Source organism: Callorhinus ursinus, unplaced genomic scaffold, assembly GCF_003265705.2.
Source record: "Callorhinus ursinus isolate GAN/ISIS: 27379988/994484 unplaced genomic scaffold, GSC_fseal_2.0 scaffold20, whole genome shotgun sequence".
Classification (NCBI taxonomy): Eukaryota; Metazoa; Chordata; class Mammalia; order Carnivora; family Otariidae; genus Callorhinus; species Callorhinus ursinus.
This window is the reverse complement of record NW_027397082.1, coordinates 32091464-32117420: the sequence shown is the minus strand read 5'-3', so window position 1 is coordinate 32117420 and position 25957 is coordinate 32091464. Positions and strand designations below refer to the sequence as shown.

Genomic DNA, 25957 nt, shown 5'->3' with positions numbered 1-25957 from the left:
GGTTGTCCCCGCATTCCTAGGGACAAGCACAGGGATACTGGCTGCATGGGGAAGTGCCACAGAAGTGAAGGGCATGTGTCACCACCATCACCATCTTCATCACATCACCACCATCACCATCACCATCACCATCGCCACCTCTAGCACTAGGTCATGGACACGTACAGGGCACAAACCAAGCAGTAAGACCAGACATAAAATAACAGCAGGTCTGTGGCTCATTTGCTGAATTCATACGTAACATGAGCAATGGGCACACATGACTGAATTCGTAGTTTGCCATCTTCATCTTTCTATGTGTGCTCTAGTCATACATTCGTGAGGCTGTGTCTTACTGCCTTTTGGACATCACATGTGCTTGCTGGAATGTATAAATTCAGCTTTTGCGAGTTATAATAGTAAGTTAGAATTAAATCTGGCTAGGGGCATAAAATCCCTTCAATGTTCCATTAGCTTGTCATGAACTCAGGATTTCCCATCACGATTTCCTTCTGGATATTTTGAATACTTAGCTTGACGTCACAGATACAGTGACGACTTTTTTTTCTTTTTTTCCAATACGTCACTTTTTTCTAGTATTCTCTATTTGAGATTGAAAAAGTCTTTTAATAACAATTCTGAAATGTTCTGCACTGAAAACAGTGAGGTTTTAAATGAAATCAGCTTTTTCTATTAAAAAAAATCAAATGTGAGCACAAATGATATTGTTCCATGAGATTACAAAAATAAAATAGAGTAAAAAAGTTAAAAAAAAAAAATTCCCAGCAGCGCAATGATCCCAACAATGAAGCGCCCAATAAAAGCAGCAAATCAGCTGAGCTGAGCGGAGCTGAGCTGGGAAACAAGCTACCGTTCTGAAGGGACATTCCCTGCAGACCCACAGGGTGGGCCTTCCCAGAGGGGGCCTCTCCAGGACGCTCAGAAGAAGGATGGGCCTCTGCCACCCGGTGGGGTCACTCGTGGGGCTGGACCTGCAGGACCTGCAGGACCTCCAGGCCTCCCTCCGGCCTCGGCCAACCTCTGGCCCAGCTTCTCTCTCCACCACCTGCTCCCCTCCGTCGGGAGATTCTAAGGCTCATGCTCTTGTCCCCACAGCTTCTTGCACACTGCCTGCCAGCACTCAATAAATGCGCAAGGAATGAATGGGTACATGGAAGATTGTAACATGATATGACTGCATCAGTGATGCAGTAAACAGGGGCCCACAGTCCTGAGGTGGTCAGTCCCAAGTCACCTTCCTCCTCAAAACACAGGGTCACGTTATCCTCCTAGAACGTGGTGAGGCAGACTCCTCCTGCAGCACTCCTGGGGTAGGATCCCCACCGTCTCCCAAAAGGGGGTTCCTCATGAGTGCCTAAGGTGCTACCAGTCTTCCTGGAGAGTAAGAGCTTCACTTGGCCCATCGTAAGAAATCAGAGCCTCCAGCAATCTCCACTGGCCTCTGACACACCTGAGAAGCATCCAACCTGGTGGCTATCTGTGGTCAGCCCCAGGCAGCAGAGGGCCTGGGAGGTGACAGCCCTGTGACAGAGTTAACAGTCCATAACACGAGACGAATCGGATTCCACCTCCACTTGGGGCAGGGGTGGGAGGCCTCACCTCCCTGACGACCGTATCGCGCTTACCAGAGGCCCCACCGCCTGCTCTCTCCGGACTGGAGGAAATCCATGAAACCAAATGACTTCTGTTTCCCCTCCTCTCATCCCTTCTGAAGCTCAGCATCTATTCTTCCCTCCAGTCAACATACATAACTCCCCGTGACAATAATGGGATATGCATGTGTACCGAGGGGAGCATAGAATTTTTATCTCCTCAAAAATGGTACTAGCGTGGTACCAGCAAAGTTTTTGTTTTTTTCCCAAGGCTTTTACTTGGGGCAATATATTGTACATGTAGTTGTGGGGTTTTTTCTTCTTTTTAATTTTAAATCGAGATTAGGAACATATTTTATGCAGGTTAATATATCCTTTTCATGTAAAATTTAACTGAAACCAGTTCTAGCCCATTAACGACAACAAGAGAAATTCTCCGGCTTATTATAAACATCCTTCAAGAAACCTGAAATGCGTGTCCTCTGGAAATAATTTTGCTGGGATTTGGGTTATTATTAAAATCCTCTCAGAATTCTATCACTGATGCCTAATGTGCCTCCCAGCCCTGTTCTGCTACGGATCAGAGAGAAACTCTTTCTGGTCTTGGCAGGATATTCTCGATAGTGAAATGGGGCTGGTAAAGGGGGCTTCTTTCCTGAGACCAGGAAAACGCCGGACAAGGCGAGGCATCTGGGTCCTGGGGTGACCACACAGTGGAAGGCCATTCCCTCTCAGCTCTGATGGAATGAACCACATCCTTTATGTCCACTCGGAGTGCTCTGATCTTTCAGATTCCACGAGAGGAGGCAGGTGTACTGCAGACAGTAAGCTCAAGGGCATCCCAGGCCAGAAGGTCTTGGTCACACACTCCCTACATGTCAGAACTCTCTACCTGTGACAGGCCCTAGGAGATCACAGGGCAGAGCTACCCCCAGTTGACACAGGGATAAGCTGTCCAGGAAAGGTCCTCAGGAGTGAAGGAAACTCACCAGACCCTTTAGAAGCAGATTCTCGTGTTTAATTTTCTCTCTGTTGATAAATAAGAAAATCCACCATTCTCCCCTGTGGGCTGAACTCTTTACTAAAACGTAAAATCAGTCTTCTCCAGATGTGACAGACTCCATCTTGTCGGCAGTGACCCAACCAGAGCTGGCTACTGAGTTAGATAGTTATTCAGAGCCACACTCTCAAACTTTCATGTTCGTCAGATACATCTGGGATCTTGCTGAATTGCAGATTCTCATTCAGTAGGTCTAGGGTGGGGTGTGAGCTTCTACTTTTCCAACAACACCCAGGCGATGCCCAGGCTGCTAGTCCATGGACTGCACTTTGAGCAGTGAAGACTCAGAGCTCCAATCACAGATCTCTGTCCTCAATTGTTCATCCACTCCACATTTACTCTACACGTTCCAGCTCCTCTACTGGGGACACAGTGATGAGGAGGACAAGTCCTTGATGATTTTAAAACCAGTGCTAATTTAAAACTTCTATGCACCAAAGGACACAATCAAGAGGCAAAAGGGAACCTACAGAATGGGTGAAAATATTTGCAAATTATATATCTGATAAGAGGTTAATATCTAGAATATATAAAGAGCTTCTACAACTCAACAACAACAACAACAAAACAACCTCATTTAAAAAACCAGGGAAAGACTTGAACAGACATTTCTCCAAAGAAGATATACAAATGGCCAACAAGAACATAAAAAGATGTTTGACGTCACTAATTGTTAGGGAAGTGCAAATTAAAACCATGATGAGATGCCATGTCACACCCGTTAAGATGGCTACTATCAAAAAAAACAGAAGATAGCAGTGTTGGCAAGGATGTAGAGAAATTGAATCCTTGTGCACTGTTGGTAGGAATGTAAAATGGCATAGCTGCTACGGAAAACCATAGAGCAGTTCCTCAAAAAATTAAAAATAGAACTACCATATGACTCAGCAGTTCCACTTCTAGGTATATATCCAAAAGAACCAAAATCAAGAACTCAAAAACATATTTATACATCCATGTTCACAGCAGCATTATTCATAATAGCCAACATGTAGAAGCCACTAAAGTGTCTATGGAAAGATGAATGGATAAGCAAACTATGGTATATACATTCAAGGAGATATTATTCAGCCTTACCGAAAAAAAAAGAGAGAAAGAAATTCTGACACATGTTGCAACATGGATGGGCCTTGACAATGTTATGCTAAGTGAAATCAGCCAATCACAAAAGGAGAAATACTATGTGATTTCACTTGCATGAAGTACCTAGAGTCGTCAAATTTATAAAGACAGAGAGTAGAAGGGTGGGTTTCAGGGACAAGGAGAGGGGGGAGTGTTATTTAACGAGTACAGAGCTTTGCAAGATGAAGAGTTCTGGAGATGGTTTGCACAGCAATGTAAAGGTACTTAACACTACTGAACTACACACCTAAAAATGGTTAAGATAAATTTTATGTCATGTGCATTTTAGCATAATTTAAAAAAACAGCCCCTCCCATCTCTAGCATCTAAGGTGTCTATAATGTAGAGCCTTTGTAGTCTAAGAAATGTAGGAGTCACTCTGAAAAAAGGAACCACATGGTGCTAGTGGAGGAGGAAGTCACATCGGGCAGCTAAACATGACTTCAGTGTGGTGTGGGAAGTGCTAAAATACAGGTGTGGATGGGACAGCCATTCCTGGAGGCAGGGGTATCCCGGCGGGAGCAGGGCTGGGGGCAGGTGATGAGTCCCGTGTGTGCTGTGGTGAATTTGGGGGGCAGGGGGAGCCTCCAAGGGAATGTACCATAACAGCCAGAAGGCCCAGTCTGGAATCGCCTTGAAGCCCCAAGTGAGGGAACGGACGGGCTGCTGCACCTGTGCTGGTGTTGACTCTCCCAGGCAATCTGCTCAAGAAGAAGAGCACCCCAGAGACAGCCAACATCCCGGAGAGGTGGAGGAGGAGAAGCAGCCCAAGCATCTGGGGAAGGGCTACAGCCAGGAAGCAAAGCCGTCAGCTGGGGTGGTGGCAGATGACCCACGTTAACCTCCAGGAACAAGGACGCTGATGCCTGGAAGGGTCAGAAATAACAGTTCACTGAAAAATGCCACGAGGGTGGGTGATGGGGAGCTCCCTGACAAGAAGGAGCATAACTGATGCCCAGAGAACTAGACTGGGGATAAGTAGGGCTCAAGGGGCAGAAGGGCTCCAAAAGAAGCTCGTGAGTGAGCCACAAGGTAAGTGGTGCAGGACAGAGCCGGTGGGGCCACCAGGGTACCGGGGCCAGAGGGAGACAGCCCGCACTTGTGCCGCTCACAGGAAGCCGCGCTTCATCCTGGAAGCAAGGGGGGAGCCCGGAGAGTATTTTAAACAGGGAAATGACATGGTTGGAGCTGTGTGTGGAAACAATCTCTAGGCAGCAATGTGGAGGATGGATCCGAACAGGACAGACAGGATACAAGAGACCTGCAGGGAAACTTGTGATAATGAAGCCCATGATGTGCCTGATGTCTCGGTGTCTTCAGTCTTCTGCTCACAAGAAAGAGATCATTTCCTCCTCAGAGAAGAGAGGTGGCCCGAGCCCGAGGTACGCGCTCCCGCGTACTACACCCAAGTGTCTTCATTACAGACGTGCAGGGCTGAGGCACTGAGCCGGCCTCAGCGAGGACTGCACTCTCTTCTCTTTTGGTTCGTTCTGGGGTGCTGACTACCCTCCTCTCGAATCCATACTTCCGGTGGCTACTCGTGAAGCACTGAGCTCTTGCCTCCACATCACAGCAACGGTTTCCTCTTCCTTCTCTTGGCCTCCAAATCAGTAAGTGACCCAGTGCAACAAAAATCAATCAAAAGTACTTCTGGCTTTCTCTGTTTCTTCGGAAACCAGGAAGCCAGGACGGCTTTTCCTAGAAGTATCTGCATTCGCTCAGTGAGTACTGGGGGGCTCTGCTGCAGGGCTGCTTAACCAGGGGGAGGAGGTGGGGGTTCCCCGAAGGTTTCAGGGGGGTCTTGAACCAGTGGAAATCCCTCTCCCCTAAAGAAAGGAAAACTACACATTTTGAGGGTTGTGAAAGTACTCCCTTGCCCCCAAAAGGAGGAAGAACCTCTGCCGTAGGAACAACGTCTCACTCTCGGTGTTTAGGGTTATGAGACAAACCGATCACATCGTCAGTCAGAGAGACGCTGCATGATCACACACGGCTCACTCGTGGACGAGGTCACCTTGAAAGCAGGCCATTGTGTTTGTTTTGTTAAAAAAGAGGAGGGTCAGCTTTGGTATCTTGCTTATAAAATGCCTAAAATGCCTTTCTCATCTCTCTTTTTTTCCTTCATGAATCCTAGCTTTTAAACTTTCCAACCACTATCCGGCTCTGGCATCCATACTGCCCGCAAAATGCCACGTTGTCTTGGAAACATAGAAAAAGATTCCCACTTTTATGCTCTGCCGGTGAAAACACACGGCAAGGCGTCGGTCATTTTTGCCCGCCGGCGTCTGGAGGGCCCACCAAGAGCTCACGTGTGCACTTAAGATGAGTGAGATGGAGCCTGTGCGCCCCTAGCGGAGGACTTAGCACACAGTAGGTCCTCAGTAAATACAGGTTCTCCCTTCTTGTTGAGGAGTCGCTGGAGGCAGTGGGCAGCGTGGCTTCTTCGGGGTGAGTATGTGCTAACGTCCCTCTGGAAAGAGGGCTGGGGGGCTCTGTGGCCCATGACCACTCCAGGAAGCACCATTTTATGCAGATGGTGGCAAAATGGAACAGTGACAGAAATAAACGCCCCAACTGGTACCAGGCCCCGAGGAAGACATGTCTCCTAGTTATTTCCTAAAATACCCACCAAGGCCTCTGTGAGGCAACAAGTATCTATCGACTTTAGTTTCAGCTCCCATCAAGACTTATTGACCTGAGAGCTAAATATCGACCCAATTAAGACTAAGGTCAATGTTGCCCTCCCGGAAAAATAAATCTTAATATTAACTAAAACCTGCAGACGCTAGGCCTGGTATTTTTTACTCTAAACTGCTGGTCAGACAGAGTCCCACTCAAAGTCAGCTCTTTTCTTTATTGTCTATTGTTATGGGTATAAACTGGTTTCCAAATGGTCTTGTTTCTGGAAAATTTTGGTATGGAAAATTTTAGGTCTTTTCATCTCGTAAACGATCCACAGATAATCTGGTACTTAGCAGCTCTTACTGGAGTTACTTTCATAAAACAAAGATCCCCTCTGAAATGCATATAACTGCCCCAACTTACTTTCTGTGAAGATGAAGAATGCCCTATGTTGCATCTGCATCGAGAGGAGCACACCAGCTCAAATGAACACACAAACAAAACTCAGCAACTAAAACTTGTGATTAAGACCAGAGTTATTTTTGAAAATGCTGTTGACTCCCATCTGTTTATAGGTGGCCCCAAAGTGCTTATTGAAGCATTCCGTCCCTGAAGTGTGTACAACTGATTTTTGTTTAGTGGATAAATGAGAGGTGGGCTCCCCCCGCCCCAGGCTGTGGACTAGAGAAAGTTGTCCATTTATGACCAGCGACACTGCAAAGGGGCTGTCCACCAGGGCAGAAGCACCGTCTTCACGGGAAGTGGATTGCTACTCCTGTGAGTTGTAGGACCTCGCTCTTCTTAAACAGAGTGTGTGTCCTCCCATGCAAAACTGGACATCGGGAGGGGGGACCTTATTGTGAGAATTAACTATGATGACATGCAAAAAGCAGTTTTTTGGCTCTCTCTCTGGGATATATCCACCGAGCATCAGTAAGTAGCTGTTTCTGTTATTACCAGGGCTAAAATTTTGGGTTATAAGCAACAACTCCTGAGCGACTAAGACAGAAAGTAAGTGGGAAAATTTACAAGGCACACCCTTTCTTGAGGTTTTGATAAATATCAGAACAAGGAGGAAAGATCTGAAAAAGATACACACATACTCACACAGATGCGCAGTGTTATGCACAGTTGAGGGAGTGAGAAAAGTTGATAGGTTTAGGCTTCGTGCCCCACTGAGTTTCCAAAAGCCCACTGAATGGCCAGAGATCTATTAATATCAGTAAAGACTCTCCAGCGGCATTTGAGGACAAGACAGGGCTAGTCAACAGAGCAGAACTGGTGAGGAATTTTTGATGATCTGAACCAGAGGGAATCACATGGAATGGAAAAGTCCATTGGAACCCACAATTCACTGCAGGCAAAAGAAGGCTCTCTTTGGAAAACAGGTGAATCAGCCTCTCCAATGGAACAGCAGGAAATATGGGTGCAAAGCAGCAAGGGCGGGGGGAGGCTGAGCCAAGACAGTATGTCCCACCCACGCCCAGAGAGCCACCCGGCCCAGGCTCCACTCTGAGGCAAGAATCCAAGTGAGCATGTTCTGGATTCAGAAGCAGATTCAAGTGTGCATGACCTTGGGTTCCATCTTGCACCTCACTGACTTTGCATCTCACTATGCCCATCTGTAAAAGCAGAATGACAGAACCTACTCCACGGAGCTGGTGTGCAGTCATTAATGAATCTCCATCATGCTGGAGCCTGCTCTGGGCACGGAGGACATCGCACGACCAGAGCAGACAAGCTCCCTGCCTTGATAGGCCTTGCATTCTGGTAGAAAGGAGAGGCAATTAATAGATAAATATAAAATACGTCAGGGTATCTGTCATGAGAAGTGCCGTCAGAGGGTGAGCAGTGTTTTATATAGGATTTCAGGAAGGTTTCTCCATCAAGGTGATATCTGCACAGAGACCTTCCAGGGTGAGTGACAAGCCGAAAGCATATCCTGGGGAGAACGTTCCAGGCAGAGTGAACTGGTGCAAACATCCTTCCAGAACATGCTTGGTATGTTTAAGGACTAGCAAGGAGGCCAGGGTGGCCAGAGGGGAACAAAGAAGGGAGACAGTGCAAAAATGATGTCAAAGAGCTAATGGGGGCTAGACTGTATACAGCTGAGCTTTCCAATATGGTAGCCACTAGTCAAATGTGGCTGTTAAGCACTGAAAATGTGGCTCTGAAATGAGATGTGCAGTAGGTGTAAAATATACACTGGATTTCGAAGGCTTTGGAGAATAAAAAGCATGTAAAATATTTCATTAATAATTTCTGCATAGATTATATATTTAAATGATAATCTTTTTGCTATATTGGGTTAAATAAACCATATTATTAAAATTGGTTCCACCTGTTTCTTTTTACTTCTTTAATGTGGCTACTAAAAAATTTAAATGACGTATGTGGCTTGTATGATATAGGGTATTATAGGCCACAGTATGGAATTTGGCATTTACCCTGAGCAATATGGGAAGTAAATAGATATGAACATAAAGTATTCAGCATATTTCCCAGAACAGAGTGGAAAAAGTTTATAAAACTAGAATTCCATTCCCAGACAACTTGCTCAAATGTAAATGCAAAGAAAGATATTTGGGGAGAAGACATTAGATTCAAGAAAGAATAATAATAAAGTTAGTAAATGTTTAGTTCAAATAACTGTTTAGAATGTAGGGATGAAGTTTAATAAAACTGGCAAGGAATGATTATTGAAATATGAAACATAAAGTAAAATAAAAAAGAATCTGACAGATAAAACTGGATACATTCCCAAATTCCCAATGGGTCAGAGAAAAATAGGCAAAAGAAACAAGTGTTTCATTTCAGCCATCCTCCTAGATGTAAACTTTACGCTTTTCAATTTGCATTGCCATGATGCCAATGAGGTTAAATACTTTTCATGTGCTTACTATTGGTGTATCGCCTTTTGTGAAGTGCCTGTTGAAGACTTCTGCTTATTATATTTTTTTTTTGTAGAGTTGTCCTTTTATTTCCTATTGATTTGTAGGTGTTCAGACATTCTAGATAAGAACCCTTTGTTAGGGGCGCCTGGGTGGCTCAGTCGGTTAAGCGTCCGCCTTCGGCTCAGGTCATGATCCCAGGGTCCTGAGATCGAGCCCCGCATCGAGCCCCGCATCGGGCTCCCCGCTCCGCGGGAGGCCTGCTTCTCCCTCTACCACTCCCCCTGCCTGTGTTCCTGCTCTGGCTGTGTCTCTCTCTGTCAAATAAATAAATAAAATCTTAAAAAAAAAAAAAAAACGCTTTGTTAGATGCATGCATGCTGGATGTTCTTCCAAACTGTGGTTTGCCTTTGCGTTCTTTCTTGGTGCCTTTAAATCACAATCAACATTCTGATTGTGGGGAGTGTGCTTCTCCCTCTCCCTCTGCCTCTCTCCCTGCTTGTGCTCTCTCTCTCTCTCTCTCTGTATCTCTGTGTCTCGAATAAATAAAAAATCTTTAAAAAAATCCTTCTATTTAGAGGGGGAGATGAACCATGAGAGATGATGGACTCTGAAAAACAAACTGAGGGTTCTAGAGGGGAGGAGCGTGGGGGGATGGGTTGGCCTGGTGATGGGTATTAAAGAGGGCACGTTCCACGTGGAGCACTGGGTGTTATGAACAATGAATCATGGAACACTACATCAAAAACTAATGATGTAATGTATGGTGATTAACATAACAATAAACATAACATTCTGAATTTTAAGATTTTTTATTTATTTATTTTTATTTTTAGAGAGATAAAGAGAAAGCAGGGGGAGGGGCAGAGGGAGAGGAAGAGAGAAAATCTCAAGCCAACTCCGCACTGAGTATGGAGTCCAAAGGGGCTTGATCCCACAACCCTGAGATCACAGCCAGAGCTGAAATCAAGAGTTGGATGCTCAACCAACCCAATCACCCAGGCACCCCAACAATCAACAGTCTAAATTTTAAGGTAATCCAAATTTTTCCATCTTTTCCTTTATGGTTGGTACTTGGTGAGTCTTGTTTTAAACAGTCTTTGCCTGAGCTGAAGTTAGGGAGATATGCAATCTTTAGGAAGCTTTATATTTACCTTTCCTATTTAAGTCTATGATCCTTCTCTAATTTTTGTCTATGGTGTAAAGCAGGGGTAACGGATCATTGTTCTTCATATGGATATCCAACAGACCTATCACCCTATATTGAAAAGTAATCCCTCCCCTGACTTGCAATGTTACTTTTGTAATAAATCAAGTGACAATACATATGTAGATCTGTTTGGAGCTCTTTATTCTGTTCCCTTGTTCCATCTTTGTGCTCATACCATAGTTTGTTAATTATTGTGGCTTTAAGGTAAGTCTTGAGAATTGGTATGTAAATTCTCCACTTTGTTCTTTTCCTTCAAGATCATTTCAGCCCTTCCCAGTACATCCACATTTTAGAATAGGGCTGCCAATATCTCTCCCTCTCAGTCTCTCTCTCTCTCCCTCCCTCTCTGCCTGTCTGTCTCTCTCTGTCTCTCTTTCTCTCACACACAAATATACAACAGCTAAGCAATGTTAGTGACAAAGTAAATAATTAGAAACTTAAAATTTTTCATATCCATGCACCCATACTGATACAAATTAGTGAATAAATAAATGAGAGAAGGTGTCCAGCTTTTCCTTACAGAAGAATTTCAAGTAGTAAAAATAGGATTTTTTTTTCCTCCCAATATTTTTTCTCTTTAAATTTTTTTATTGTTATGTTAATCACCATACGTTACATCATTAGTTTTTGATGTAGTGTTCCATGATTCATTGTTTGTGCATAACACCCAGTGCTCCACGCGGAACGTGCCCTCTTTAATACCCATCACCAGGCCAACCCATCTCTCCACCTCCCTCCCCTCTAGAACCCTCAGTTTGTTTTTCAGAGCCCATCATCTCTCATGGTTCGTCTCCCCCTCCAAATAGAAGGATTTTTTTTAAAGATTTTTTATTTATTCGAGACACAGAGACAGAAAGAGAGCACAAGCAGGGAGAGAGGCAGAGGGAGAGGGAGAAGCAGACTCCCCGCTGAGTTGGGAGCCCAACGTGGGACTCGATCCCAGGACCCCAGGATCATGACCAGAGCCGAAGGCAGACACTTAACCAACTGAGCCACCCAGGTGCCCCAGTAAAAACAGAAGGATTAAGGAAAATACAAAATCACCGTTAGTACACCATAGCAATAACTGCTACAAGCAAAATCCATTGATGAACGCTAAAATCGTGGGCAAAAGTTCAAGGAAAAACAGGATATTTGCTTATACTTGACATATCTCCCCCAAAATATTTATTAATTACTATGGTGGTTAACAGATGTCCACAAATTCTTTTAATACTCCTCCTTTAGAACAGGGAGCTTCTCTCCTCCCCCTGAGTGTGAACTGGACTTAGTGACTGGCTTCTTTTTTTTTTTTCCTTAGATTTTATTTATTTATTTGTCAGAGAGAGAGAGAGAACACAAGCAGGGGGAGTGGCAGGCAGAGGGAGAGGGAGAAGCAGGCTCCCCGTCGAGCAGGGAGCCCGATGTGGGACTCGATCGCAGGACCCTGAGATCATGACCTGAGCCAAAGGCAGACGCTTAACCGACTGAGCCACCCAGGCATCCCTAGTGACGGGCTTCTAACAAACAGGTACGGAAAGGGGAAAATAGTAACTTTGTATAGAGGAAGCCCAGCAAACACCACCCTAACAAACCAAGCGATCGCAATTAATGTCACTAATAAGACATATTGACATCATGCATCCCCAAAAACATGCCATGAGGAGGAAATATCACCTCTGTATTCTGGTCCAAAATCCAGAACCTCATACTCTACTCAACAGAAAATCTCAGAGAAAGCCAAATCAAGGAGCATTGTAAAAAAATAACTGGCTGCTTCTCTTCAGAAGTGTCAAGGCCACAAAAGAAAAAGAAAGATTAGGGAATGTCACAGACTGGAGGAGACTAAGGATGCATGACAACTAAGTGCAATGTGATATCCTGGACTGGATCCTGGAACAGGAGAAGAACATGGGTGGAGAAACTGCTGAAATTTGGCTGAAGTCTGGAGTGTGGTTAATGGCAATGTGCTGATGGTAATCTTACTTTTGATAAAGACACCAGGGCTATGTGAGATGCTCACCCTAGGAGAAGCTGGGTGAAGGGCAGACAGGAACTCGCCGTGTCTTTACAACTCTTCTGTAAATCTACAGTTATTTCAAAATAAATAGCTATGACAAATTTTCTGGAAGGTTCTTCATCAGTCTCTTCAGAGTAGTTATCAGGTAAATTTATATAAACAGGTCCATATTCTATTTATACCTTCTGGAGTGTGGCTTTTTTTCCCCTTCTTTTTGAAAAATAGCATTTATAATGGAACATGGTTCTCCTTGGATTTTTTAAAAGCCACTCTGGGAACCAGATGTGGAGAAAAGATGGCTCAAAAGCTGACCTAATAAGAGAGACTGTCTTTGCTTGGGGATGGAAGCACCAAGAACTTGCAGCACGTTTTGAGTCAGTCAAGGTATTCCTTTGACCTCACGTGTGTTTAAGGCTTGAGGGGATAATAACAACACAGAATATGGTTACTCACCAGGGCGACTTTCCTTTGTGGTTTCAGCAGCTTCGGTTTATGGAATGTGGTAGCTATGGGAGCTGTGGAAGGATGTCAAGGGTTTAGCTTGCATTTCCTCCAGGACTCGTAATGCCCACATGGCGTAAGCATCACAAACATACTCTGTGGTGACTCACGCACCCCTTCCTGCCCCGACGGAAGAAGTTCAGTTTCTGATCTAGGCACCACTGGGTGCCCCTCCATGGAGAGCAATCCTCCCCTAGTCTTTGGACGAGTCATAATCTGCCAACAGCAAGGTCAATGAAACAACTCTGCATAAAACACTGCCAGCTACCAAGAGGTCAGGTGTGCAGGTGAGAACCAGGTATGTTTGGTAAAGCCTGAGGCCGGGAACTTCCCTGGGCTTCATCCTAACTACACAGTAACAGTTAAAGCAGTGACCCTGACCCTCACAGCAGCCCTCAGAGGTCATCAGGGAGGCGGGTCTTATTGTCCCCATTTAACAGAGGAGAAAATTGAGGCTCTTCCCCCAAATATCATGTAATGAGTACTTCAATGTTTTGGAACTTGAACTTGACCTTGAAAGTTCGGCAGACCTCCCCTCCAAGCCAGACTCTACCACTTGGCTCTCTGAGGCTCACTCTCATCTTTTGTAAGGTAAGGTACTACCTACTCTGATTGAATGAGACGTTACGGCAGGGTTCTTTGCCCCCTTCCCTCCCCAGATCGACACTTGTCGTGCCTCCCAGAATGCCCAGGCCTTCCGGCCCCTCTGTCTACCCAACACGTGGTCAGCCTGAGCACCAGTGGCTTTCAGCACAGGACCCCAAGGATCCCGAGGGGACGGTCCCAGTACTTCCAACTACGTTTCAAACTCTTTTGAGGTATGAACATCTCCAAAACTGGCCACCGTTATTTTAGGAACTATCTGTAAATGGTCTCAGTTCTCCTAAGACATGAGCAGTTCTCCAGAAACATTCATCTTTCTCACCTATGTTGCTCTACATTACAACTGGAATCAAAGACTAACCCTCATTTTATCCCCAGAACAAATCCAAAATAAACTACATACCTGGTGTACATCCTTAGAAAAATCAGAGAGGCTTCATTCCCTTGAATGAACCAAGAAGATGTTGATACCCCTTTGTCCCACCCCACTATGTGTGAGCATGTTAATAGTTCAAGGTGAAGTACACTGTGGAATCAATCTGTGCACGTTGACCTCCCCCCTCCCATCTCCCCACTAATGCCATGCTGGGCCAGCGCACTACCCCCAGCCCCACTTCAGTGATAGGGCTCAGTTATGATCAGAATCTAGGTGGGGTTCTGCAAGCCATATCACCACCAGATGTCACATCCTCCATCTGTCTACTCCCCCTGTCCTGATCCCACTGCAGACCCCAGACCCACTTCTAGATCAGCTGTGCTGGCTCCCACGTGGGTAACTGTAGGCTAGCCTCCTACCTTTGGCAGGCACTGCAGGAGGAACGTCAGCCTTCTCCTTCCGCCTCTTGCCCTTCTTGGGTTGCAGTGGGGCCAAGCTGGTCACACTGGTCACGGTCTCCCCTGAGCTATACAAGAAGAGAGTCCTGGTGAAGGCAAAAGCAGGTTTGTTCCAGAAAAAAGGAAAGGAAGCCATAGTTTCTGTGGGCTTCCTGAGTACCTACGTAAGGTGAAGTTCTCTTACAGCTGGACTGGGATCACTCTATGTTGGTCTCCAGGGATGTTGGGAGGTCTAATACTGACCTGTGGCTAAGCTAAGGATGGTGAGATGAGCTAGTTAGTGATTTATAATGTGCTGTTGAACGTTCAAAGATCCCTGGAGAGATCCAGGGCCAGCCTGTCTACACAGTTACAGATGCAGAGATTGATGGTTTATACTGGTTGCATCAGTAACACAGTCCGGCTTGGCCACATCACCAGTAGGGTATTAAGATACGATTAGAAACTTCTGCTCGAGCTACCCTAAAACCAAGATTTTTTGCACGTATTTTTGTGGTTCACAATCCTCAAACAGAGCACCTCCTATGCAAAAGACAAAGGACCCTGGGAGCTGCACCCAGAATTCTCCAGGGTCCCCCATGATTGTTCATGCTTTCTCTTCCTGCTGTAACTTTACCTTTAGCAGAGAGTAAGTGGCTTCACCCTGAGGAGGGCTGTGGGTGTGTTCAGTTATCTGGCCCTGTGTAATCATTGCGCTATCAGGTTCTTTGTATGTGTTACCCAGAATGATGGTACTGATAAGCCTTATATTGCTGGTAAGAAAACCAAGATGTAAAGGCGTTAAGTGACAAAAGTTACAAACACAGACTGGCTTGATGGGAAACCTTGATGCTACATGTGGGCTGGAGTCCACACACTTCCTTGAATGGCTATCGCTCTTAACTCAAATGCGTCGTATTTGCTCCAGCAAAGGCCCCTTTCAGAATCTCTTGTCCTGAGACACACGTTCCAGCCAGGTAGGTGCAGTTACCAAGAGGGGTTATCTCCCTAATACATAAAGAATTTCTAGAAATCCATAATGACCAACTGCCTAATAATCAAAATGAAGGAAGGCAGTAAGCAGTTATCACATGAGAGGAAAGGCTCTTACCTATGACAACACGCGAAGGCTCCTTCATGAAAGGAAGCCAAGTTAAAACACACTGCACTTCCTTTCTCCACACATCAGAATGACAATAATCATACTGGAAGCAAAGCACTCTTTTGCCAAGGATGTAGAGAATCGGGCACTCAGAAGTATGGCTGGTATGAGTGTAAACCCTTCCCGAAGGAGAATAACTTGGCAATCAGAATAACTTGGCAATCAGAATAACTTGGCAATCAGAGCTATAGAGGCTTATACTCTGACCCGGCAACTTCACTTCCGGGAATTTATTCTGTGGATATCCCTGCACGTGTATGAAATGTACGTGTAAGATTCGTCCTTACGGTGCTGTTGTTGATAGCAATGGATCAAAAAGAACCCAACTGTCCATTAGCAGGGGACTGGTTAAGGAAATGATGGTGAGTCTACAAATACACATGTGGGGTTCTCTGTAGCTGCAAAGAGGAGTAAGAAGCTATTTATGTGCTGATGAGGAAAGATACATTGCTAAGTGGAAAAGCTGGGTGTTAGACAATGTATAAAATGTGCCCCTTTTTGTATAAAACTAGGGAAAAATAAAAATATATATTAGTGTTTGCATATACATGCATAAAGAAACTCTGGAAGCAGTCACAAGAATTTTAAAATAGTAGTTCCTGGGGCACCTGGGTGGCTTAGTCGGTTAAGCGTCCAACTCTTGGTTTCAGCTCAGGTCATGATCTCAGGGTCATGAGATGAACTCCCACATCCAGCTCTACACTCAGCACAGAGTCTGCTTGGGATTCTCTGCCTCTCCCTCTTCCCCTGACCCTCCCCCCATTCACCTGCTCTCTCACTCTCTCTCAAATAATAAATAAATAAATAAATAAATAAAATTTAAAAAATAAAATAAAATAGTCGTTCCTTAGAATGGGGGTGTTGAGGAACTAAGCAGATGGGAGACCAGGCAGGAAGAATTATCACTATATATATTTTTAGTCAATTATTTAACCTTTTTTTTAAAGATTTTATTTATTTGACAGAAAGAGAGAGAGAGCACAAGCAGGGGGAGCAGGAGAGGGAGAAGCAGGCTCTTGCTGAGCAGGGAGCCCAACGTGGGACTCGATCCCAGGACCCCGGGATCATGATCTGAGCCAAAGGCAGATGCTTAATCGACTGAGCCACCCAGGCACCCCAATTATTTAACTTTTTAATTTTAATTTTTAATCCATGTGATTGTATAATCATTAAAAAACATAATCATTGCAAAACAGTAAATTAAACACAAATAAATATCTGCATACACTTAAGAGAAGGTAGGCTATTTCTAACAGAGTCCTAGGGGTTTTTTTTCTTTTGTTTAAGATTTTATTTATTTATTTGACAGACAGAGACAGTGAGAGAGAGAACACAGCAGGGGGAATGGGAGAGGGAGAAGCAGCCTTTCCGCAGAGCAGGGAGCCCAACACGGGGCTCGATCCCAGGACCCTGGGATCATGACCTGAGCTGAAGGCAGACGCTTAATGACTGAGCCACCCAGGCGCCCCTAGAGTCCTAGGGTTTTTAAAATTAACAAAGATTGACTCACGCATAGTGGGAAAAATTCCAAGAATACAGATCGTGCTGAGAGTCCCCAAAGATGGCTTATTTTTACTGGGAACTGAAACTCCAACTGGCCATAGGTTTAGAGTACAGGTCAGTTGTGTAAACTCACAAATAGCCCAAAGGAATGTGTGTTTACAAAATGCTGACCACTAAGAAGAAACAAGGGATCAAAAACTCAGAATTGCTTAAATACACAACTGCATGTACAGCTTCATCTCATAGCTTTAAACTCTTTAAGTGTTTATTTTTTTCTTTCCATTATAAATTAATGCACATTCATGTTTTCAAATAGTAATTACAGGCATGGAGAAAAAGGAAAATAAATAACAGCCTAACCAAAACACAGCCTATTTAAATATTTCCAGTCTTTTTCCTCTTTCTTGTTTAATTTTTTTAATGGACTTCATTTTTTTTTTTTTTTAGGGAAGTTTTAGGTTCACAGCAAAATGGAGCAAAAGGTACAGAGATTTTTCATATGCCCCCCGGCCCCCCCGACCATATGTGCAACCTCTCCCATCATCAACGTCCCCTGCCGTGGTGGGACATTTGTTATAACTGATGAACCTACATCAAGACATCATTAGCACCCAAAGTCCATAATTTACATTAGGGCTCCCTTTGGGTGAGTTCCATGGGTTTGGACAAATACATAATGTATCCACCATGTAGTATCAGACCGAATAGCTGAACTGCCCCCAAAACCTCTGTGCTCCACCCATTCATCCCTCCTGCCCCCCAACCCTTGGCAACCACAAATCTATTTACTGTCTCCATAGATTTGCCTTCTCGGGAATCTTATATAGGTGTAATCATACACTAGGTAGCAGCTTCTTTCACTTAGTATTTAAAGTTTCCTCCAAGTCTTTTCATGGCTTGATAGCTCATGTCTTTTTAGCCCTGAATGATATTCCCCTGTCCAGATGTACCACAGCTTTTTTACGCATTCCCTTACTGTAGAATACGTTGGCTGCTTCCAAGCTTGGGCCATTATGAGTAACACGGCCAGCAGTGTTTATCCATGTCCAAGCTTTCGTGCGGACATTAAGTTTCAACCCTTCCTTGATTTTTATACAGTGTATTTTTTTTGTCATAACATATTTATAATTTCATGCCCTTCTTTTTACCTAATCTCTCTTTTCCAAATTGTTACATTCTCATACTATTCCAGTGAGAAGCTATGCCACGGTTTTCTCAGCCAATCCCTGACATCTAAGTAATATTGATACCTGAGTAATATTGCCATAAATGTATTTAGCATCACGGTTTTCCACTCTTGGACTTTTGTTTTAGGTGAGAGTCTTAGAGCTGAGATTACTAGTTCATGGAGGAGGACCATTTTAAAGGGTGTCTAATATCCACTGTCAAAATGATCAACAAGTTAGTACTACCTCACAGCCATTCAGTCAATGGACGAGGGTATTTCTGTCTTTAGCCTAAATTTAACACCAGGTTTATCAGCTTAAAAAAATTACTCGCTTAATGAATAAAACTGTGATCTCCCTTTTACTTGCATTTCTCTGACTGCCAGTGAGAATGAGCATTTCCAGCATGTGTCTAATCGTGTTTCCCCTTTTACGAATGATGTATGGACATCTGCTATCATCTCTTAGGGTCCTGAGTTTTTCCTACAGGTTTGCATGCACCTTTCACATCGGTCCGACATATTTATTGCAAACATTTCCCCCAATTCCCTTTGAATGTGGTTTCTTGTTAAACGCACAGTGACTTGTTTCTTTTGCTAAAATCATTCAGTGTTTTCTTTTTGTCTGTTGCCTCCGAGCTTGGATCGTCCTCCCCAGCTGCACTTTATACCCTGCAGAATCAAAGATTTCTCCTTCCTCTTCTCTTTTCTTGGACTTAGTTCTTTAGCTCTTTAATATAAAATGAAAGTTTTGGGACATCATTTGTATAAATGCGTGCTTTCAGGCCCAGGGCGTTCAGTAAACTAAAGAAGATCTGCTTTGTCATCACTGTTTTCCTTCAAAACAGCAAAACTGCACCAAACTAAATTTAGCTCTAATTCATACTTCAACAATGAGAATTCATATACAATGAGTCACCCCCCACGACATGACTGATGATTTTGCTCGCAGAATACTGTCTCCCATTGAGCCAGCAAGACTGGCAGAAATTTTTGACAAACAAAGAAACTCCACATTATGATTCACTTACCAGAAAGTTATTCTATATCTGAGATTGGACCAGGACTGTGTTTTGTCTCTGACACAAGGGAGTGAGCATTGCTGGAGCCAGTCAAACCCAAAAAGATAGAGAACAGGCCGGAAACTCCGTCTAAATGAGAGAGCTATGTGGTTGGAAAGCAGTGCTATTTGTGGAAAGCAGGGCTGTCTTTCTGGCTCCAAGCAGGGCCGCGTGGCTGGCACGCGTGTGTGACAGGTATAAGGTTCTGGCCCGGCTACCCCTCATGGGCGTCTCCCTTCCACAAGCGCTGGGCACCTCTGCTCTGTGTCACATGAGGTCGCATCTAGTGGATGGGCACTGGACAAGGGGATTGGGTCTGCACTAAAGCAGGTTCCACTCTGATTAGAGGGGTGACCCTGGGCAAGTCACTTGCTTACCTGGGCCTCATCCCCCAATCTGTAAAATGGGGAGATGTACACTTGCCATTTATCACACAGGGTTATAATGAGAGTGAGATGGGCTAGTGGAGCCTAAATTAGATGAGGTACATGAAGTGGCTCAGTAGCACTGACCCAACTCTCTGGTGTGTGGGTGCAGCGGGGGAGGTTTCATGCTGTGCCTCGGGGAGAATAAAGCTGCCCCTTGGGTATCTCCTGACACCATGTCATGGCCCTGAGGGGAGGGCTGCAAGTTACAACTTAAAGATCGACTGGAAAATCTTTCCGCCCGAGACGGTACAGCATGCCCTCCTATTGCCCCAGAGACAGCGGTGTTGTCTAGGAACCAGCAGAACACACAGCCGGTGGGTAAGGAAGAAGAGGTTGCACCCCTGAGCAATGGAGAGCCACCCCAGGACACCAGATGAAGCAGGCAACCTGCATTTTGCTAGGTACTGAGCACACTGCGAGCAACTATATTTTGCTGAACTTAAATTAATAAGAGCTCCGTCTGCCTCTATCCTATGCAAAGCACTATGAGAAGTGTGTGATATCCAGAGTCTCGGACCCTCCCAGATGGGGAATATGAAGCCTCAGAGAAGTTCAGGCAGGAGATGTGGGATCTGATCCAGGTTGGCCTGTCTCCTTGGCCCTGAAGCAAGGACTCTGGGTCCAGCCCAGACAAGAGAGAGTAAGAAAACTGGAACGGGAAGAGGGCAGATCAAGCCAGATCCATCATGGCTGCTCTGGGCATTTAGCTCCCTAAAGAGAAGGTACTGAAAGGCGAGATCAGCATTCCACTGCATGGAAGTCTGTACTAAATCTGGGACTGTTACAGCTGCTAAAGCCCTGCCTGGGTCGGGAGAAGAGGGGCCAACCTGAGTGCTGAGCGTTTGGAGGCAGGAGCTGGGGCTGGTGGCCCAAGATTGGGCAGAGGAGGAGGGGAGCATGTTCTCATACCTGGAACCTTCTGGAATAAGTGATATCAGCTGTCAAAATGGAGGTGGGAGGGGGTAGGCTGGCCATGTGGAAATTTGGCGCCTCTACTCTATGGCTAAGAGTGCTCGGGAGTAGAAAAAAACAAACAAACAATAAAACAGCACAAATAGAACTGATACCCCCCCCAAGAACACAATTATAACTAAGACTCATAGACCCAGCCACGTCGTGCCTCCGTAACTAAATATGAGATCAAAGCGCCCTCATATTGAAGCACAGTGCCTGTGGCATAGAAGTCCTCACCCAACCATCAGTGACCGTCCTAATGCCCCACCTCTCCCTGGGATAATACGAGAGGGGCGGCTAACCACTTGTGCCGAGGAGCTTTAGTACATCCAACCCTCACCCCCCACATGCCAAGTGTTTCCTTTGGTCCAGGGCAATCTTTGTGCCTCAACACAGGAACTACAAATCAAAATCCTTCCTTGAGGTCTGTTTAATCTCGTTGCCATCTAATGAGCCGGCACCCTTGTCCCCGGGCACACAGCTGTCTGTCCCGTGCCGCAAAGCAAAGGGATTTGTTGCAGTTTGAACTGGGATGGCCAGAGATGCCAAGTGTTGTCTGTCAGTCAAACGAACCCAGACTGGAAAGCCCCTGGGGAATGGCGCTGGTTCTGGTCCTGCCGACACCCCCCCAGGCCGGCTTCTTGGAGCCATCTCCTCCCGAGCCCTTCTTGCTCCATGCCATCTTCAAAAAAATCATTGCTTTAGTTGCCTATTGCATCTGCAGAAATGTCCCCGTGCTTCCTTTCCTCCGGCCCCCATAGCTCAGTTTTGACACAGATGATGCCCGATTCGGGTCCCCAGAGGACCACGAGCTCCTTGCCAACCAGCTCTGAGCTCCCTTCTCCAAGATTTCCTGCAGCACACTCAGCACCCCGTAACCCTGTGCCCTGCAACGTCAAGTGTGCAGTCTTGAAGGAGGAACACTGGTCTCAACAACGATGATGGCAACTCACCGTCATTACCAGTTACAGTCAATTTTATCTCAAAAAGCTGTGTGGAGAAGTGCGATTACAGCCCCCCAGCCCCAGGCTGGCTGTCACTGAGAAAGGCCCATGACTCGTGCAATGTGGCAAACTTCCTGACATCTCGCTCTAGGCTTCCAGACGTGCTCTGTGGGCCTCCCCTGCCACTGGACTACTCGAGGCCAATAGAGACCACATGCCAGAGCTGCTTAGAAGCTGGAGAAGTCCCCTCTCAAGATGGATGAAGGGTTCCACTCCCACGACTCCCTTGACATGCCAAGAACATAGAACCGTGTCTGGTATGTAGTGAGCATGTAAGAGGTCTCACCTACTATTATCTTACCAGGATTATTACCATCATTACTCTGGAATCTGCTCTCAGAGTCCTTGAATAGGGAGCCAGACATGACAGAGTTCTCTGCGACTCGAGACCAACTGGTGCCCCTAGCGGAGCCCGGCAGATCCTTGGTGGTCACAGTGCATTACTTGCTGCTGCTTCCATCCTACCACGTCTTTGTGTGCACATTCCAAGCAACATCAGAGGAAAGCTGCTCCTTTGTGAGAGAGCTGCCAAGGCATCTCCCTGGCCACAGCCTACATGGCCTTTTACCATAAATGCTTCACACAACCCGAGAGGTTCTACGGGGGCCTCTTTGTTAAAGCTCTTCCTTGCCAGTCCCTGCCAGCTTTGTGAAGACTGAGCAGATGCTTTGCCAGGCCACTGGTTTTGTCTGTGAATTTAAAATCTCTGAATACAGACTGAGAAGATCAGGAGGTGCTTAATTAATATATATTGGTTCCATGCAGTGTTCTCGTCTTGGGTTGAAAGAATAATGGCAGAGAGAGGTCACTGGGGGTATGTGCCCCGCATCTATCGCCTGTACCCCTAGGGCTGAGGGTACGTGTTTGGGTGGGATTGACCCCAGCCATCCTCTGGTCACCATGCTCGGTTCAGGCTGGTCCCCTAACACTAAGGTGCGATTGGGTTTGCTGTCAGGAAGGGAGACAACTCCTTCATTAGGCCAGAAGGGAATGCACCTGCTACCACCTTTCTCTTCCCAAGGGGAGCCAGCCTGCCCTGAGGACATGCCAGCCCTTGAGGCAGCACTGCCCAGAGACAGGCTGGGAATGGAGGCCACCACTCTAACGACACTGCGTCTCCTAGACAGAGCTTCCCCGAGGTCCACCCACCGCAGCATCCCTAGTTACATCAGCCAGCCAGGTCCCTTCCGGGGTAATAGCAACTGCACTAGCTTTTCTGTCACCTGGAATCAAAAGGTTCGTAAATAGTCCAGAGGGCTAGCTATTTATCTAAGAGTTGGCAGTTTTATTCCTGTTCTTAGTCCGGGGACACTAATTTGTGCCTTGCAGGGTTTTATGAGGATTCGAAATAAATCCCATAAAGTGTTCAGAAGTGGAGGTGCGGGGGCGCACGGTGAGTAATTATGAGGAATTAGCCCACAGCCACTGAGAGCTCCTTGAATCCTCAAAGCGACCCTGAGCTATAGGGACAGAGGCAAACTTGCACCCATTTTGTGGAGGGTGAAAAATTCCCAGAGAAGTAGCCCAAGGTCACCAAGCTGCCAGGTGGCATGGCTCCGGCTGACACCAAATCCAGGTGGAATGTTCCTTACGTGACGCGAGGAGTAACAACCCGGCTCCCTCTCACAGGCCGGCTCTCCTCATGCCTGCCTCTGCCTGGGGGCTACGGAAGGGCCCTGAGCCTGAGAGCTGAGGCAAGAGAAGGGGTGAGGATGAGAGGCACAGCAAGGATGTCAGAGATGCAGGACGGGGGCCAGGAGACATAACGCCCGCGTCTGCTATCCCTGCGCTCGCCACCTTCCATGCTCGGGTGAACGTGGTCGGAGGGGACGGCGTTCAGCATGTATGTGGGCTAAAACCAATCCAACGACAGCAATGGTTGGAAGCATTCACAAATTGATGCCTGTGACCAGAGCGCATTGACCTTTCAAAGTCAAGGGGATGGAGGGCAGCTGCGGCCATGGCCAGCATCTGTGGCCGTACCCTTCCCACTTCTCCTCCCACTGCCCTGACTTTCTAGAGCGTCTCCTCCTTGTTCATCTGTGCGACTGACAGCACTGAAGCACTCACAAGCAAGCCTGAGCTTCCTGGGCCGGCATCCCTCGCGGCTCCATCTCTGCCCAGCAAAGACCTCACCAGCATCCATGCTCTTTGTGCATCAGTTTTCATCTGTAGAATGGGACAATCACAGCACCCACTCACGGGGCTGTGGTGAGGAATGAAGATGGTGTGTGGCAATGCTTAGCCCAGTGCCCATCCCCTGGCCTCTGGCCCTGCCACCTGCTAAGGTTCCTTTCCCTGATGCTCTGCCCTGAATCTCCAGGGCACCTCACTCCTGTGGACCAAGTGCCGCCAGACCCCCAGCCTCCCACCTGCTGTACCCCTCTCTCCCCACTTCTGAGCGCTGCACTCCCCCAACCCTCTTCTGGAACACTTTTATCCCTTCTTCAATATTTGGCCCAAATTTCATCTCCAGGAAGCTTTCCCTACCACCCACCGGCACCCTCTGGGTGCCCACATCAGCTGTGTGGGCACCACATGGGTGCTGCCATGGTTTTGCTTCTCTAGTTCTCCCATTTGACACCGACCTCAAGGGCGTGGGCTGTGTGCTATTTCATCCTTGCCCTACGGGCCTTACAAGAAGTCCTACGTAGAAGAATCACTCATAAGTATGACTGAATAATAACAGAACCACTTGCATAGAGCTCACCATTGGAAGCACTTTATACAGACTAACTCATTCAGTCCTCCCAACACCACTACATGCTAGGGCTACCTTTGTCCCCGTTTCCTCAGAGAGGTCGAACAGCTAACCAAAGGCATACAGCATTCAGTGTCACAGTCCAGATTTGAACCGAGGCAGCCTGGCCCCAGAATCTTCAAACACCCCAGGAGATTACCTTTCATAGAAGAAACAAATTCTGTAATACCACCACTCTGCAATACCATGAAAATGAAGCAAGTAGGTACATATCTAAGTTTAGAGCTGATACGTTTACATTCTCTCTGAAATCATCTCTGCCTTCATGCTAAGATCCTGAACAAATCCATTATTAATTAAATCCCATACTTCGACTGGAGGGGTATGTTTAAAAAAAAAAATCTCTGATGGTTCAGAAAAAACTGGAAAATGCTTTAAACCAAGCTCACAAACCACAGTAACCCTGTGCCTGTAATTTATCCAACATATAAATAGTCTGTGCCCCTGCTTATGCACAAGAAAGCGTATGCGCCAGAAAACATGAAGAAAGCTTGGATTACTTCGGTCTCGTAACTGCTGTTGTTGGCACAGGGATTTCTCCCACTTCAGTTTCTCCCATTTGCAAATACTTCATTATCTGAAACCCATAAGAAGAGGACAAGCAACAGGTCAAGAAATCTACTGATTAGGAATTGCCTTTTTGGTGCCCATGTCCATCTTCTTGGCAACCTTCTTGAACTTGACCTACAAGAAAGAAGGTATCTGGATCCATGGAAGAGGCATCATGGTGTGGGGACACACCCCATCTCTATGCAACTGGTGGCATTTCATCTCAAATTTGACTTTCCGGGACCTTTAGGAGCAGTTTCATGCTTACCCATTGAGCTGCTTTCAGGGAGCTGCCTTCCCTGGGGAAGGCACATTTAAAATCCTGCAGAACCTTGAGAGGCTCCCTCTGGCCCAGCCTTCTGCTCCGGAAGAGCACTTAGCCATGGGAAAGGAACAGCCTTTCCCAGCCCCAAAGTCATCGCCACCCCTCCCAGGAGATGGCAACTTCCGACTTCGGGAACGACACACATTCAAGATGAGACTCGTTTTCCTTCTGTATGAACTCCTTGCAACAAGTCATTGAAACCCCTAGGGTCTCCAGGTTCTGCCCCAGTCACTCGGCAGAGCTTCTCTTGGTGACTGCAGCCTCAGCACCAGCATGGCCTCGTCCTGAGGGACCCTCCCCTGCCTGAGGGTTTCCGTTCCTAGCATCCTGCCCTGGCCCTGAGCTCTCTGCCCATTCTCCCGAAAGAGGAAGTGGTCAGAGGACAGAGAAGAACACTGATGCTGATAATAGCTGGAGACTCTATGGGCCCAGCCGCCCACTGCCAGAGCACAGATGGAGCTGGGATCTGGGAGCCCCCCGGCATGACAGGGACAGAAGGCAGAGCACAGAGCTGGCCAGAACCAGCTGGAAGGCAAGGACTGACCAGTTCACTAGCGAGGCACCATGGCAGGGAATCTGGGCTGCCTGAAATCAAATTGGCCCGAGGCTCTGATCAGGAAGATGAATACAAG

At 46.3% G+C, this 25957-nt stretch overlaps 1 protein-coding gene across 5 annotated transcripts in view; it reads right to left on the bottom strand.

The window, feature by feature from the left end:
- VSTM4 (V-set and transmembrane domain containing 4) overlaps window positions 1–25957 on the bottom strand; it is a 124593-nt gene that overhangs the window by 23108 nt on the left and 75528 nt on the right. For all 5 annotated transcript variants that reach the window (XM_025880398.2, XM_025880396.2, XM_025880395.2 and 2 more), the window contains 2 exons: window positions 14396–14502; window positions 12950–13011 (listed from right to left, as the gene is read on the bottom strand). In XM_025880398.2, coding sequence (XP_025736183.1) covers window positions 12950–13011; window positions 14396–14502 — 169 coding nt within the window. The remainder of the gene's footprint in view (window positions 1–12949; window positions 13012–14395; window positions 14503–25957) is intronic.